The 14,958-nt window shown below is 41.0% G+C and overlaps 3 protein-coding genes across 3 annotated transcripts; 1 reads left to right on the forward strand and 2 right to left on the reverse strand.

Annotated features, from left to right (window-relative positions):
- Positions 1-1,883: 1,883 nt before the first annotated feature.
- Positions 1,884-2,783, reverse strand: LOC128738286 (brachyurin-like). The gene has a single exon (XM_053833302.1). The coding sequence runs from the start codon at positions 2,781-2,783 to the stop codon at positions 1,884-1,886; it is 900 nt and encodes a 299-aa protein (XP_053689277.1).
- Positions 2,784-11,728: 8,945 nt separating this feature from the next.
- Positions 11,729-12,622, forward strand: LOC128736770 (brachyurin-like). The gene has a single exon (XM_053831257.1). It carries the CDS (start codon positions 11,729-11,731, stop codon positions 12,620-12,622), a length of 894 nt encoding a protein of 297 aa, XP_053687232.1.
- Positions 12,623-13,166: 544 nt separating this feature from the next.
- Positions 13,167-14,109, reverse strand: LOC128736771 (trypsin-like). Its single transcript, XM_053831258.1, has 3 exons — positions 13,874-14,109; positions 13,409-13,808; positions 13,167-13,346 (listed from the first exon to the last, which is right to left on the reverse strand). Exons 1-3 carry the CDS (start codon positions 14,107-14,109, stop codon positions 13,167-13,169), a joined length of 816 nt encoding a protein of 271 aa, XP_053687233.1.
- Between the last annotated feature and the right edge of the window lie 849 nt (positions 14,110-14,958).

Here is a 14,958-nt window from a genome sequence, read left to right on the forward strand (position 1 = left end):
AGGAACCGAGCACGATCGAGCTCGCATAGGCAATAGTGTGGTAATTGACAGGGACCATTTCGAGGTGGTGAACGAATTTGTGTAAGTCGGGTCGTTGATGACGTCGGATAGTAACTGCAGCAGAGAAATACGCAGACGTATTCTTGCCGGAAATCGTGCTTACTACCGACTCCACAAGACCCTAAGGTCTGATAAGCTTCACCCACTGACGACTGACAGAAGAAAATTCTTCAAAAACCATCGTCCTACACATTTTGCTTGTACACTAGTGCCCTCTGCTTGCATGTTGCGGAGTAGCTTGTATTTGCAGGTTTTTATACTGTAGGTTTTTTTTACATTTGCAAGGTTTTATACTGAAAACTCGAGCGCCGCGGTGTGACCATGTTGCGAAACATGCTTTTTTGAAAAATAAGTGGTTTTTGAATGGACGATGGAATTAACGCAAGTGTCTCGTCTGTTTGTCTGTACTTCACCCACGTACCAAATGTACCACGTATAAAACGCTAATAAGACCGGTAGTCCTCTACGGGCTCGAAACATTAACAATACTCGACAGGGACTCGAAATCACTAGCTGTTTTTGAACGTCGTTGCCGGTGTATGTGTGAACGGTGTATGAAGGAGAAGGATAAACCACGAGCAGGCGCAGTTTTTTGGCTAATCCAGCATCCAGAAAGTTGCAGGAAGTGTACAATTGGCGGGGCATGTTGTGAGAATGCCGGGCAAGAAACTCGTAAAAATGGTTTTCGCCTCATATCCAGTAGGTACCAGACGCAGAGGAGCGCAGTGTGCTCGATGGCTAGATCAAGTGAAGCATGACCTGGAAAGTGTGGAACAGTTGAGAAATTGGAGACGGACACCCATCGACCGAGTTTGTTGGCGGAACATTATTAGGCAGGTCGAATCCTGAGGGACATCGCACCAGGATAATTAAGTAGGTAAGTAACATCATTATGAATATATATCGATGAAAATTATTAGATTTTAAAGGATTTTCTAGAATATTCTTGTGAACTTTGTTCAGTCTGTGCCTCTCTAGTTGTTAGGTTTATAGCTGTTTTAATAAAGTTTTGTAGAATTACAAATTTCATGATCTGTCTTAGGGAGCATCAGCTGAAAACCTCTTCAGCAACTTAAAACTGAATCTATTACTTGTAGAGAGACAATGGATGGTGCAAGATTAGTAGGTACTAGATCCATTAAAATTGTCAGTGAAGTTTTTTTTTAAATTTTTGGCATATCAATTAAGTCGTGTGTGTGTGTGTGTGTGTTTGGGCGTTGTTGCCTTGATGGAAGACAATGATGCCTTTTCTATTGATCAATTCCAGCCGTATTTCCCCAATTGGTTGTTTTAATCGCATTAATTGTTGGTAGTTGAAATTGAACTTATTTGATTGGACAGGTTTATTAGAATTATTCATTCGACCAGGCAACTCACAGTGGATAATTCCTTCAAAAAACTATCAACATCATCTTCCGCGCTGGCTGTCCTGGATTTTGTACTGTCCTTCGTTCGTCCGGGCCCTTCGTTTCCTCTAGACCAAGTTATTATTCCGCACGAGCACGATATTGACGCAAGTGGGAGGTAGCTGGCAGAATATGTTCATTTGTATCATGGTGGCTTCTGAGAGGGGCGAATCTATTCGACACGTTTGCATTGAAAATGCCGAGCTATCCGCTCTTGAGTTGGCTGAAATGCTGAATTATACCAAACGGACGTCTAACTTTCGACATGCTCGGAGAAATGTTCAAGCTTACAATAAACAAGAAATTCAGTAATGTATTGATTTGCAACCTAACAGTTCTACAGTTTATTTATTTTTTAAACTTCATAACTACATTTTCCGTTCCAAGAAATAACAGCAATTGTCGCGCAGTAAGCAATTAATTGCGCAAAACAACGTCCGAATTCTCAGCAATCCACGACAGGTAGTGGGTAATACGAACGAATCCAGCCGGAAAACCGGACGCACATCCGGAGGCATGTACCAGCGAAGAGATACCGACCTGTAGACTGCGTCCATTTTCCCGAATGGCGAGAGGGCCACCGGAATCCCCATTGCAAACCGAGCGTCCACCTTCGGCGGACAGGCAAATGTTCTGTGCCTGAATAATGATGGCATTCCAAACCGATTGACAGTCGGCGTTGGTCAGAATCGGATTGCTGGTGTACATCACCACATCGGAAGCTGGTGATCCCGTTTCGTCTGAAGTCCGTCCGAAGCCGGAGATGTAGCCGGTCATTCCGGCGAAGGTTCTGGTATCGGACAGCGCAGGAAGATCAATCGGTTGTACAACATTGTTGAATACGGCAGGACTGGCAAGGCGTACGGTGGCAATGTCATTGCGAAGGAGCGATGCGATATAACTAGGATGAACGTTAATCGAAGCAAAGTCGATCCTTTGCTGGGTTGGTTCCTGCACTTGGCGATTATGGGCGCCGAGAATCGCAGTACCATGAGTGGCCAAAGTACCGATTACAACGCAGTGAGCAGCAGTAAGTACGAAATTTTGCGTCAATACAGTTCCACCACACAATCCGCTGTTTCCATCCGCGAAGAAGGTCAACACCAGTGCTTGGTAGGGAAATTGACCCGGTTGAGCTTCTTGCCCGTTGACGATTCGACTTTCGGAACCATTTCGCGTGGGACGTAGCAGCTGAAGTTGCGGTGCCAATTGAGACCAAAACGAGTCCAACTCCTCGACACGTTTTACTTTGGAGAGGTCCACGGATGTGGCAACCACCGCGGCTAGTACGCCGATCAACAGAATCAATGTCTTCATTCCTTCGATTTTTCCTATACCCTGTTGTGATAGAAAGTGTGACGGTTGAACGTTTATAGGGAAGCTTTTATAGGTAGTAAGTCGTGGTAACAATTTAGATTTTTTTGTGAAAACCCAAAGTGATAAGCTGCGGAAATCCGACTGACGTATTTCCTGGGTTTTTATTATCGAGTTAAAATTTAGATTTACTCTCTATTATAGATTACTTCCAGATCGCAAACACGTATTTATAGCGTGAAAGTGAAGCATACGTCGCAGCGGCAAGTGCCGCCAGATTAGGGTAATATAATCTAATCTATTCACCTATTTTCTTCCCAGGGTTGAAGGGCTTAAAAGCCTCTAGCCTGATAAAACAAAGCGGATAGCATTTAACTATTCACCATCATTACAAACCATTTTGCCGAATACCATTTTGCGGAACACCAATTCTCGGTTGACCATAACGCGGAATATAGAATTTCGCAGAATACCATTGCGCGAAAAATCTTACGCGGGATGTACCATTTCACGGAAATTCTTTTTGTAGAAAGTTCCATTTCGCACAGGTGACCCAACTGAAGGAAAGTAATAGAGGTCAGTAGATCTAGGAAAATAAATAAACCTAGATAGAGGAGATCTCTACTGGGGACAGTGGCCGGCGGCAGGTCGCCGGCAACACTCGCGACCTGTGTCCGTCTCGCCCTGAATCATCATATTACTATTGATAGTTTCTGGTGGTGTTGTTATTGACTAATGTTTTATGAAAGAGTCTAACATTTCTCGAGTTTGATTAACTTTTGAGTTACGCTAAAATTTCTGTTTTATTTGTATGAGTCCTTATCCCCCTACCACTGGGGTAAGGGGTCTCAAACGATCAAAAAAAATGCCTGCCTCTAAAACACCCCACATGCCAAATTCGGTGCCATTTGTTTGATTAGTTCTCTAGTTATGAGGATACTTGTATTTCATTTGTATAGGAGCAGCCCCTCACTATTGAAGGGGGGAGGGGTCATAATTCCCCTCCTAAAGAGGGGAGGGCCCAGCTAGCATTTTCATATGTATAAAAAAGGTAAAAATCAGCATTACGTACAGATATACATGCTAAATAAATCGTATTTCATGCGCAAAATTGGCATATCCGTACTATTTTGGAGGCGATATACGTGATTACGAATAATTTTGAGCGTTACGACTATATAAGTATTTATATACGATAATATCCGATTAAGCGCGAGTCGTTCCGTACTACTCTACGATTTTGTGCTGAAAATCGTATGTATGTCAGACATTATCATTATATACGACAAAAAATAAACTTGATCCCACTTTATCCAGCTTTAGTTACAATTTCGAGTTTGTTAGGAGATATTTACGGTAGTTTTCGTAAATTGATATCAGACTTGTTATAAACACCGTCCGGTGCGACACGGTTGCCACCCGTCCACATACGCACGGCACTGGGTGCTTTCGATAATAGAACGCACTGGCGTTGCTACATACTGGCACGCTCCCCGACAACACGAAAAACCGATCGAAGTGCTTATACCTTCGCTTAGGCACCAACGAGCACGATACTAACGAAGGGCCGCATGACGGCTTGCATGATTTCGTTCTTTGCTTTCTTTCTCATTCGTTCATATTCGGTGTACGTCACTGAGTTGTCAGGACGTTCGGGCACCGTTCTCTTGTCGTGCTTTTGCCGTGCTCTAGCAAGTGCTGGCTGGTGTACTGGCACGCCGTTTCGCTCGCAAACTAAAAAACCTATATAACTGCTTGGAGCGATACGCTACGAGAGCGATGAGCGGTAGGGGGTGCCTTCCACAACGCCGTGTTGGTGTTCCATATCCGCTGCTGCTGCTCAGTAACAATGATTTCGATTTGATGTAATGCTTATTATGATACCTATAGGAAAACATTTCGAAACAAGTTAATTTTTCGATTCAAGGACAGTTTTTTTCTAACTAATTGTTAATTCGTTTATACAAAGCATTAGATTGTGTTTTGTTCCGAAATATTTAATGTGCGAACCTGCATGACCCATGCGGGTTAAAAGCTATCCTACTTTCTTTTATAAATCTTGATTTGGTAAAATTACGCATTTCAATCGAAAACGGGTTTTCAATTGAGAGATGTGAATATAATATTCAAATAAAGTATGGTTTAAAAATTTGTTAATTTAATCTTTAATCGTTTCTACTTCCATGTCCATATTATTCGCTAAACGAAATGTACAGAATGTTTTCGGATAGGTAGATAAGTGCGCAGCGCAGATAGCACGAAAGAAAAAAAAAGCAGAGTATGAGTGGGGTGCTCGGCTGTCGGGGTTTCGCCCGGTGCCGCACGGTGCCCACTCAACACACATAAAACCGAACCTAACAAAAAAATCGGCACCGATGTGCGGAGTCATATTTGTTCGTACGACAGTCGGCGAAGTCACCGGGTGCGTGTGACGTATGAACGAAGGAGAATGTTTTAGCACGGCGTGAGGAGCGGCGCGTGCTTTCACATGTCTGATTGATATACGAGTTGATGCTAGCTGGGGGGTCTTAATTCACCATAGAAAAAAAATTTGCCTGCAAAAACACCCACATGCCAAGTTTAGTTTCATTTGCTTGATTAGTTCTGGAGTTATGAGGAAATTTGTATTTCATTTGTATGGGAGCCCCCCCCCCCCCGCTAAAAAGGTAAGGGGTCCTAATTCATCATAGAAAAAATTCTTGTCTCCGGAAATACCCACATGCCAAATTTGGTTCAATTTGCTTGATTAGTTCTCGAGTTATGAGGAAATTTGTATATAATTTGTATGGAAGGAAGTAAGGAATTTTTATGGAGAGGAGTCATAATCCCCCTTCTAAAGAGGGGAGGGGTCTCAATTTACCACAGAAAAAATTCTTGTCACCAAAACACCCACAACATATGCCAAATTTTGTTCTATTTGCTTGATTAGTTCTCGAATTATGCAGAAATTTGTGTTTCATTTGTATGGGAGCCCCCCTCTTAGTGGGGAGGGGTCTCTAACCATCATAGGAACCTTCCATGGCCCCAAAAACCTCTACATGCAAATTTTCACGCTGATTGGTTCAGTAGTTTTCGATTTTAGAAGGAACATCCCGACAGACAGACAGACAGACAGACAGACAGACAGACAGACAGAAATCCATTTTTATATATAAGATTAGTAAGCTTTTTGCATATTTATTTTATTCAAATTCAATACCATAACCGTATGCTCGCACCTTACGCTTAACTCCACTCATAAGGTTCTGTACAACATCTGACTGCAGCTTGGTCTACACGGAAACCCACTTTTTCTTCATGTCTTCCTAAGTTTTGACCTCCTTGAGAGGCTTCTGTAGCGCCTGCTTCATAATAGTCCAGTATTTTTCGATCAACTTTAGTTCCGGTGCGTTGGGGGGGTTCATGTCCTTGGGGAAAAAAGTGACTCGTATCACTCCAGGACATCCTTCATAGATGCTCTTTTCCTGAATGATCTGCTGAGCGCCATACCTGTTGAGTCAAATAACGGTATACGATGGACGTTCCTCACTGAGCCGGGTTAGGCCTTTTCACTTAACAAACAGAGTGCAAATTATGCTAGGAATGAACCAATGTACAGAAAAATGTCCATGTTTAACACTCATCGTGACTTAATTAATAGGGTAACCAGTTTTCGCCACCCTAGTGGATCACAGGTGTTTTATTGCTAATTGGCGTACGATAATTGCCATAACATATTCATTGATTTAAACAAAATTATATACTTAACCAATAAAATACGATTCCAAAACCTTGATAATTGTACAACTTAAGTTATCATTATTTTCAGTTTGTGTTCTCAGATCGGGATGATTTTTTCTGCTATACAGCTATGGATGAAAATCAATAATTGTTGAAAAAACAATATATTTTGTGGTTACAGTAGAAAACCTAAAGATTTTTCCTATCGTTTAAGTATTAATTTCAGCGATTGTGTATAAATAAACCTTAAATTATTGCTTATTTACTGGATTTTTAGATAATTCTAGGTGGCGAAAACTGGATCCCATTTTATGCAGGTGATCCAGTTTTTGCCATTGGCGAATTTCAATAGAGCGTTCTGAGGGCAGCAGAGGCACCAGTTTTCGCCATGTTTACTTGATTGGGAATACTCCATTCTAACTACGGTGATTTAGTTCATAGAGGTTATTTTCCAAATTTAACATCCCAGATAGCTAATTTCAGAAAACCGAATTGTGTTTAACAGATATAAATTTGATGGATGGATATTAGATACATTAATTAATTTGTCATTTTTTTTTGTTTAGATTATAGTCACTTTAACCAGTTTTGGGTCATTCGTGACTTCTGCGGGGTTGGGATTTGAACCCGGGTCCTCGGCGTGAGAGGCGTGAACCACTACGCCAGGACTGACCTCAGTCCATCGTCATTTCTACCTATCTCGCAAAAACGCTATGTGATTTGGACGATAAGAAAAATAATGTTAATATGAATATTAAAAAATTTAAAAAATAATATAAGCATTCATTTGAAAGTTCGAGTAGACCTGGAGGTACCACACTGATTTAACAAGCCAGACGTTATTTGTTTGAATCTCGAATGGGCGAAACTGTAAGGGACAATATGATCCTAACAGTAACACCGAAATTGTCCTGCACTCTAACAATTTGCTTTGCTTAATTTATTTGAATAATTTGCATGAAGTTTTCTCAAGAGCCTGCGCTCTTGATTAAAAAGATTAGGTATAATGTATTTTAAATGTACGCAATTTATTATTGATATGACAACTCAGATTTTACCAGCGTCTGTAAGATAACTAGAATTAAATGGATCAGAAAACATGTTTCATTTACGTTTGTAAAAGCAGCGCTACTATCATCTGCGGAAAGTCTAACAGATTTTTGCGACTGCGTTTCAAAAGCAACGTCCATTTATTATTTCCTGTTTTCTACCATGTTCCAATGTGGCCAATGTGGCGATTCTGCTGATGAGAATCTGTTCTATAGATTCTTGCTTGTAATGACTGCATCAAGTAAATTTGAATGCAACACTATTTTTAAAAATTCTGCAATTTATTATATTCGTAGCGTAACATCATATTCACAAACATGAAACAGGAAAACCATTCGTTTTACAAAGGCAGTTCAGTGAACCTGTCAATTCTTTTAAAACTGACAAAATTTATTGAAAGTTTCATTTACTCATGGGCGTAAATTTATGATGGGCGTTCGAATTTATGATAAATTAAACGAAAAACCACAAAGTTTGTGAGTTACGAGGTCCTCCCCCGTATATAACGTATATTCGTTATGAGTCAGGTAACGTAGTACACTTTTGTCATTTCTAGTTGCCGCAACCTATTTATGACTGAAATTAGTCATTAATCGGTTACCACAACTAGTTTGTAACAACTGTGCTACTAGCGTAAGTCTTCCGTGAGCATAGTCTACCGGTCTAATAGGGGGTTTGAACATTGTCAGGTACGTTCGGCAGCTTATGCCCCTTAATTGCAGCATTTTGCAAAGGGCAAAGTAGGCGCGTTATCCTGCTTGAATACGCAGCTGGATCTCGTTATTTGTGACTTAAAGATAGAGATACATTCTTATGCAAAAGAACTCATGAATGCTATTTTTGTCGAGTTACGTATAAATTGAGCAAGCAAGCTCATAAATTAGAAATAAATGTAGAGTCTAGAAAAAAATTCACTTAGTCAGCCGGTTGCATTTGCCGAGGTATATTCTCTGGCTTTTCCTAAATATTTAAAAGATATCGGAAATTATTTAAAAAAAAAATTTCTTCGGCTTCTGTACGTTTTTAGGTATGAAAATTTATTTGAATTTATATTTTTTGAAATGGAACAGATGATCAGTCGCAGTCGAGTGATGAAAAGTAACCATTTCCGTGAATTAGTTCCTAAAGCATTGCCAATACTGTCTATGGCCATTTTGGAATGACTGATACTATAGCATCATGTAGGTTGTGAACTTTAAGGTTTTACGGATATCAAAACCATAGAATATAACACCCATATTGATATGATTTCGAATATATCCTAAAATGAGCACTTCCGCCGGGGTACTCTGAATCTGCTACAAAGTTGCCATAGAAAGCCGTGAACCTGGAATAGCTTTTAGTGTCAATAAATTATAAAATCGTGAAGTTTGACACCCATGCTGATACGATTTCGGTCATGTGCCAAATTAGAGATAGACGCTACTGATACTGATTTCAAGTAAATTACCATATCTCGGTTATTTCTCAACGGATTTCCATTTTCTTTTCTTTATTTAACTGAAAATTGATTCAAGTTTTTGAAAAACACATAAATATAAATGAATTTCCAGACTAGAACATGCCACAAACGATGTATCTAGGGGTGGCGAAAACTGGATCTTGGGGGGTCGAAAACTGGTGCTTGAACAAGCATCACAAATTTTACATTTACAACTATATTTTCAAACATTTAGTCTTAATTTTTATCCCAAAATATAGGAAAAACGTTTCTGCTTATTGTATGCTTAAAACTGCTCATCTATATGCAACTATATGGCAGTAAATCTCGGTTTTCCAATTTTATGCCGATAAAAGTGGCGAAAACTGGTGTCGTTACCCTATAGAGCAGCAAATTAAATGTAGCCTCAGATTTTTTTATATGAACTTTATGCAACAGTTAATTAATTTTATGTTGATAACGGGCGAAGCCTATAATCAGTTAAATGAATAAATAAATAAATAAATAAAACGAGGCGAATCCATCTAACTGTTCAGTGTTACGCCCATCGAGCGATATTGGGCTTTGGTGAAGAGAGAGCTGTCCTAGCACAAACAACAAGCAACAACTGTAGATAAATTTCGAAAATCTTGGACAAACGCAGCTAAATTGGTTGCCAACATCTCTGCATTGACCCTCATGGCAAGGGTAAACTCCAAAGTTCGCCAATTTTTCATGCAGACCAAAAGCGTAATGTTAATTTTTTTGATAATTATTAACGATACACACATAAATGATATAAAATTGTTACATGGATTAAACTTCTAGCAAATTTGTTTTATTGCAAAATTGAGGTGTCCAGATTTTGTCGCGAACAAGCCTTAAATATATGTTTCAATACACCGCCATAACTTCGGAATGCCTGGATGGTTCCACATTAAACTAGGCTGTACGCCCAGTTCCTTGACATGAGAGAATCATCATTGGAGATTTTACATAACTGGGGTCCCTAACAAGGGGCCAGAAAGCCTATGGGAGCAGTTCAATTCAGTTTGTCTTGCATGGTGCAAATTTTCGGATTGATTTCAGCTCTACAAGTGGTTGGGAAACAAGACAGGCGTTTGGAAAAGGGGTGGCCGTTGACAAGGTTCAAATAAGGAAAAAGATTTTGTTCCTCTTTCTTCATAGGGAAGACCGAAAAGAAAGCCGATGTACAAACGGCTGTGGGACAAAAGCGGTAATTTCAAATGAGGGACGTGACTAGGTGACTACGAGACCCGATTAAGATCGGGTGCTCAGCTAATTCCAAAAAAAAAACTATCCTCAGGCTGCTGAAAATCATTCACGTTTCACTATAGTTGGATGCAGTCTGCAATCAACGTAAACGATGATAATAGTAATGGTAGTAATAATAGTAATAGATTGCTTTCTAAATTTTAACGCACCTAGGGACAAAGTGACAAGCAGTTGTTTTTGAACATGCAAAATTTTTATATGTGAATATGAGTAATGTAATAATGATACATCGCTCATTAGGCCCACCCTACAATTGCCGTCAGCTAATAAACTGATAACGGTGAGCAACGGAGAACTCATTTTCATCGCTACTGATAATGCTATTATAGTATTAGAAGAGCTAGCGGTAGACTGATTCGAAGAGAGTCCCTTTCTTAATTAAATACAGCCTGTATTTATGTTTCACGTCGAAATTGTCGCCAAACGGTTAATCGACATTTTTGACCTAGTACTGACATGTGGAATGAACAGTTGGTAATTAGTGTAGTGCTTACAGTACTTATATTGTTGCTATACAAAAATACTTAATAGCAGTAGCAACAACTCTTCTAATTCTGAACAACGCCCGTTCTTCTGTTGAACAATGGTCTTGGTATTCAGCAGCCAATGTAATATTACTTAGTTAGTTCGTTTAATTTAAACGATTGTTATCAAACAAGTAGAGGCGGATCAAAATGCTCCATGGGAATCGTGAATTTGCTAAATAAACCGCTTGCAGTGCACCAAAGCGTCCATCGATCTAGTAGTCCATCCGCGTATAGACAAACGTCAAAACGTTGGTGAAAAGCACAGTGTTGTATTTGTTTTTATTCTGATTGTCTCCAAAAGAACCGGTCAAGATACCGTGAAATGTCGTTCTTGGACGGAAGCTGCCACTTGCAGCGGCAGAGAAAGTGACCCGGATAGGGATATCGAAAAGGAAAGCTGTAGGTACTTATAATATTCCAAGGAATCCCCTTTCACGATTTCTTAGCATGGATCGCTCCATCGAAGATGGACTGTCGAGACCGCAATCCGAAATGACACATTAGGCATAGGTAGGTGTCCACGCTGTTCTGAGTGTTGTGGCGCTTTTTGATCCTTTGTCGTGGTACATTTTGTACACACTTATGCGCATTTTACCCCCAATGAATATGGAATCAAATTTTCAAACAGATAATTGAGACGACGCGAGCCTGTTCCGGTCACGTTGTTTGCCTATTTGATTTCGTGATTTTTAAGTTCAAAAACTCTCTTTACATGAGTCATTCTCCGGTTTTGCCGTTCAGAGGTCTGCACATTCGATACATTGCAGACGGTAATGTCGTTAACTGTTTAAATCAGTGCTAGACTTAGATAACACATAAAACATCAGTTCAAAACCATTCGTTATCAGTGCATAGGTAAAAAACATTATAAAAGCAGTTGCCGTATAGGTTTCGAATCAGTTTTCGTATCGTTTCTCCACTCTACGATATCGAATATGAATTACTATTTTTTACTTGCGGCCGCATTTTTGTTTGTTACTCGCGCTGAATGGATCGATATCGACTGGTCGCAGGTTAAACCGATCGAAGAATTCGACCATTATTGGGCACGTTTGCCGGCAGAGTGGCAATTTCTGCGTCACCATCAAACGCCAAATCAGCGCATTACCAATGGTCGCGAAGCGACTCCGGGGCAGTTTCCGTATCAGGTTGCCCTCCTCAGCCAGTTCGTTGATTCCACGGCCTTGTGTGGAGGATCAATATTGACCAACAACTACATTTTGACAGCAGCTCATTGTGTGGAGGATGCTCTCGGTGGAACGGCCGTCGTTGGTGCGCACAACCGGATGGCCGACGAGGAAAGTCAGCAGAGAATCGGCTACGGAGCGGATGGAGTTATTTTACATCCTGAGTACTCTGTAACAGACCTGAGGAACGATGTCGCGCTGGTTCATTTGAACAGCGCCATCGAGTTCAACGAGCGTGTTCAACCTACTCGTTTGCCGGCTGCCGACGATAATCGTACATTTTCCGGAATGACTGGAACCGTATCTGGATTTGGACGTACCTCAGATAGTGTCCAGACGCCCTCCACGGTGGTTATGTTTACTAGCAATCCGATTATAACGCAAGCGACTTGTTTGGGCAGTTGGGGCAGTGACAGTAGCCTCATTCAGGAGCAAAATATTTGCCTGTCCGGTGCGGGTGGTCGGTCAACGTGCAGCGGAGATTCCGGTAGCCCGCTAACGGTAACCAGTGGCGGTTCGATTCTGCAAGTTGGCATAGCCTCGTTTACTTCGGAAATGGGCTGTGCGATCGGAATACCGTCGGTCTTTGCTCGGGTTTCGTTTTTCCGAGAGTGGATTGTGGCTAATTCGGACTATTCATAGAAAGTAAACTTGCTAACTGGTTAGGAAAGATGAATCTGTACCTACTAATTCTACCACTTATTTACTGCTCTGACAAGTGCGCGTTTTTCGCCACCAACAGTGTTGAAATATTCGGGAGAAATAAACTCGAGAACAAAAGAACTCCGACAGTCAGAACTATATTTAAGAGCTTATTGCTGTATTTGTTGTGAATTAATCTCGAGAAGTACCAAGATATAAGTTGCATACGAATCTAACGAACAAATGGAGAACAATTCAAATCCGTCATAAAGCTTAATCTTTATAGCTATTTTAAATAAACTCGCGTGTCATTCCAAGATTAGGCAATCTAGCATCTGTTGTGGGAAACCCCGAGAAGAAGATTAGAAGATGTCATATAAGCTTACAATCAATTACTGTTGCCCCTGACTTTCCCCGAAGTTGGTGGATCTCCGGGTTGTGGTTCAAATGCTTTCCCGTATGAAAGCTATCATAAACAAAAGCACGCTTAAATTTCAAAATTTTCATTGCAACTATTTTTACACAAAATTTTGAGACATTACTCCTATGCCGCAATCGTCACATCCGTATTGGCTTCGATCCAGTCCAGATATTCCGTGATTCGGGTATTGACCGCCGATCGTCCACGATCGCAACCGCGAATTCCACTGAAGTGGAACGAATGGATACCGATCAAAACGACGCGACCAGCTTCGCGAACCGTTACCGGACCTCCTTCGTCACCCTAAATTGATTAAAAATGTATTATTCAACAGACTTGAACTATCGAAAACGGTATTTCCTTACATCGCACGGTCCACCATTGTTGGTTGCAACGCAGATGTGGGTGCTCCGCACCCAGGTGTGTGACAGCTGGCAGGACAGATTGGATGACACCGTATCCGTGGCAAACTGTAGGTGCTGAGTCGGAATAGGTTCATTGTCCCGATTTCCGGTATTTCCCCAACCAGCCGTCGTAGCGACCCAATCGGTAAAGCTCTTACCAACATCCGATCGCCGTGGCATTTGAACCGGTATGATTGTGCTATCATTGATAGGAGCATCCGAATTCAAAGTCAGAATGGCGATATCGTCTCGATTCAACAGCGAACTGTAGTTCGGATGTATCAGAACATTGGACACTCCGATCAGTGTTCCTATGCTGTGAAAGTCGGCGGCATCCAGTGCAACAGTCATAGTGTTTGCCCTACAATTTTAATTGATAAATTTAGAAACACTGAAACACTTTAAATCATTGTTCAAAATTTATACCCTGAAACACAATCGGCTGAAGTTAGCACAAAACGGCTGGAGATCAGCACGCCACTACAAAAATCATGCCCGGAAGTTCCACCGTGGATGATCACACCGGCTGCCCATGGAATGTCGGTTGGTGATGCGATGGTTCCTCCGGAGATACGTTGCGATCTGGCGGGAACGGGAGGGAAAACTGCCGTGACAGTTACCACCGTCAGTGTTAAAACTAGGATATGCCTCAGCGCTCGCATTGTTTTCAAGTCAACGGATGTTAGAATACTAAGCAAGAATGATGCGTCATTTTTGTATTTAAAGATTGTAATTGAACGAAAAAAGGGATTATTAGCAGTTTTGTGTTATCGACGAAGTGATAGCATTATTAGCGACAAATGCGTCATAAATAGCAGATTGAGCATTTACGGTATATGAGTTTCCTGATAATAATCATCACTTGAACTGAATTTGCTGGGGATTTACTGATTGACCCTGCGAATAGGTTAAAGTCCCTGGTTCCAAAATAAGAATGTTTCGTTTGTTTATAACTCGTACAAGTGCGAGTATTTAGAGTATTGAAAAGAATGGACTAATTTCGGCTGGCAACCATAAAAGATAACTGGAACTGTTTTTACTAAAATCCTACGGTTATTAAGCCTTCTTCAAAAATAACCTTACGGTAGTCGGTTGGAACCATAGGTATGGTCGACGAAAGGATGGAGTTCTTTCGTGGCTCTCCGTTTTGATCACGAAATTATTGGAGTAGATCCTGTGTTTGAGGTTCGCCCAAAAGGTTTCTATAGGTCGTAGCTGGCGGATATTGGAAGGGTTGACGGTCCATCTCTTCCAATGATCTCTTAACATAATGCGTCGAGGCATGGTCCGGCACAAAATCACATTCTCTGTCGTGTGATATCGTGTGATATCTTGATGATGACAGCAACTTTCATCGGGTATTTCGTACTGTATATCTCCCCGTTTGCCTCAAGCTCCGGAGGTAAGAACAACCATCCATTCTCGCTGATTGTCAGTTACAGAAGAAACTTCTTCGGTAACTTGGTGTGGGAGATATATTTGCCGTCATCGCCTATCTCCTTGATGGGAAA

Source organism: Sabethes cyaneus, chromosome 2 (genome assembly GCF_943734655.1).
Source record: "Sabethes cyaneus chromosome 2, idSabCyanKW18_F2, whole genome shotgun sequence".
In the NCBI taxonomy this organism is placed as follows: domain Eukaryota; kingdom Metazoa; phylum Arthropoda; class Insecta; order Diptera; family Culicidae; genus Sabethes; species Sabethes cyaneus.

Coding starts and splice junctions, on each gene's coding strand:
- LOC128738286 (XM_053833302.1), bottom strand. CDS start 2,783: ATGAAGACATTGATTCTGTTGATCGGCGTACTAGCCGCGGTGGTTGCC.
- LOC128736770 (XM_053831257.1), top strand. CDS start 11,729: ATGAATTACTATTTTTTACTTGCGGCCGCATTTTTGTTTGTTACTCGC.
- LOC128736771 (XM_053831258.1), bottom strand. CDS start 14,109: ATGCGAGCGCTGAGGCATATCCTAGTTTTAACACTGACGGTGGTAACT. Junction 13,809..13,873: donor TCAGCCGATTGTGTTTCAGG/GTATAAATTTTG, acceptor TTAAAATTGTAG/GGCAAACACTATGACTGTTG. Junction 13,347..13,408: donor ACAATGGTGGACCGTGCGAT/GTAAGGAAATAC, acceptor TAATCAATTTAG/GGTGACGAAGGAGGTCCGGT.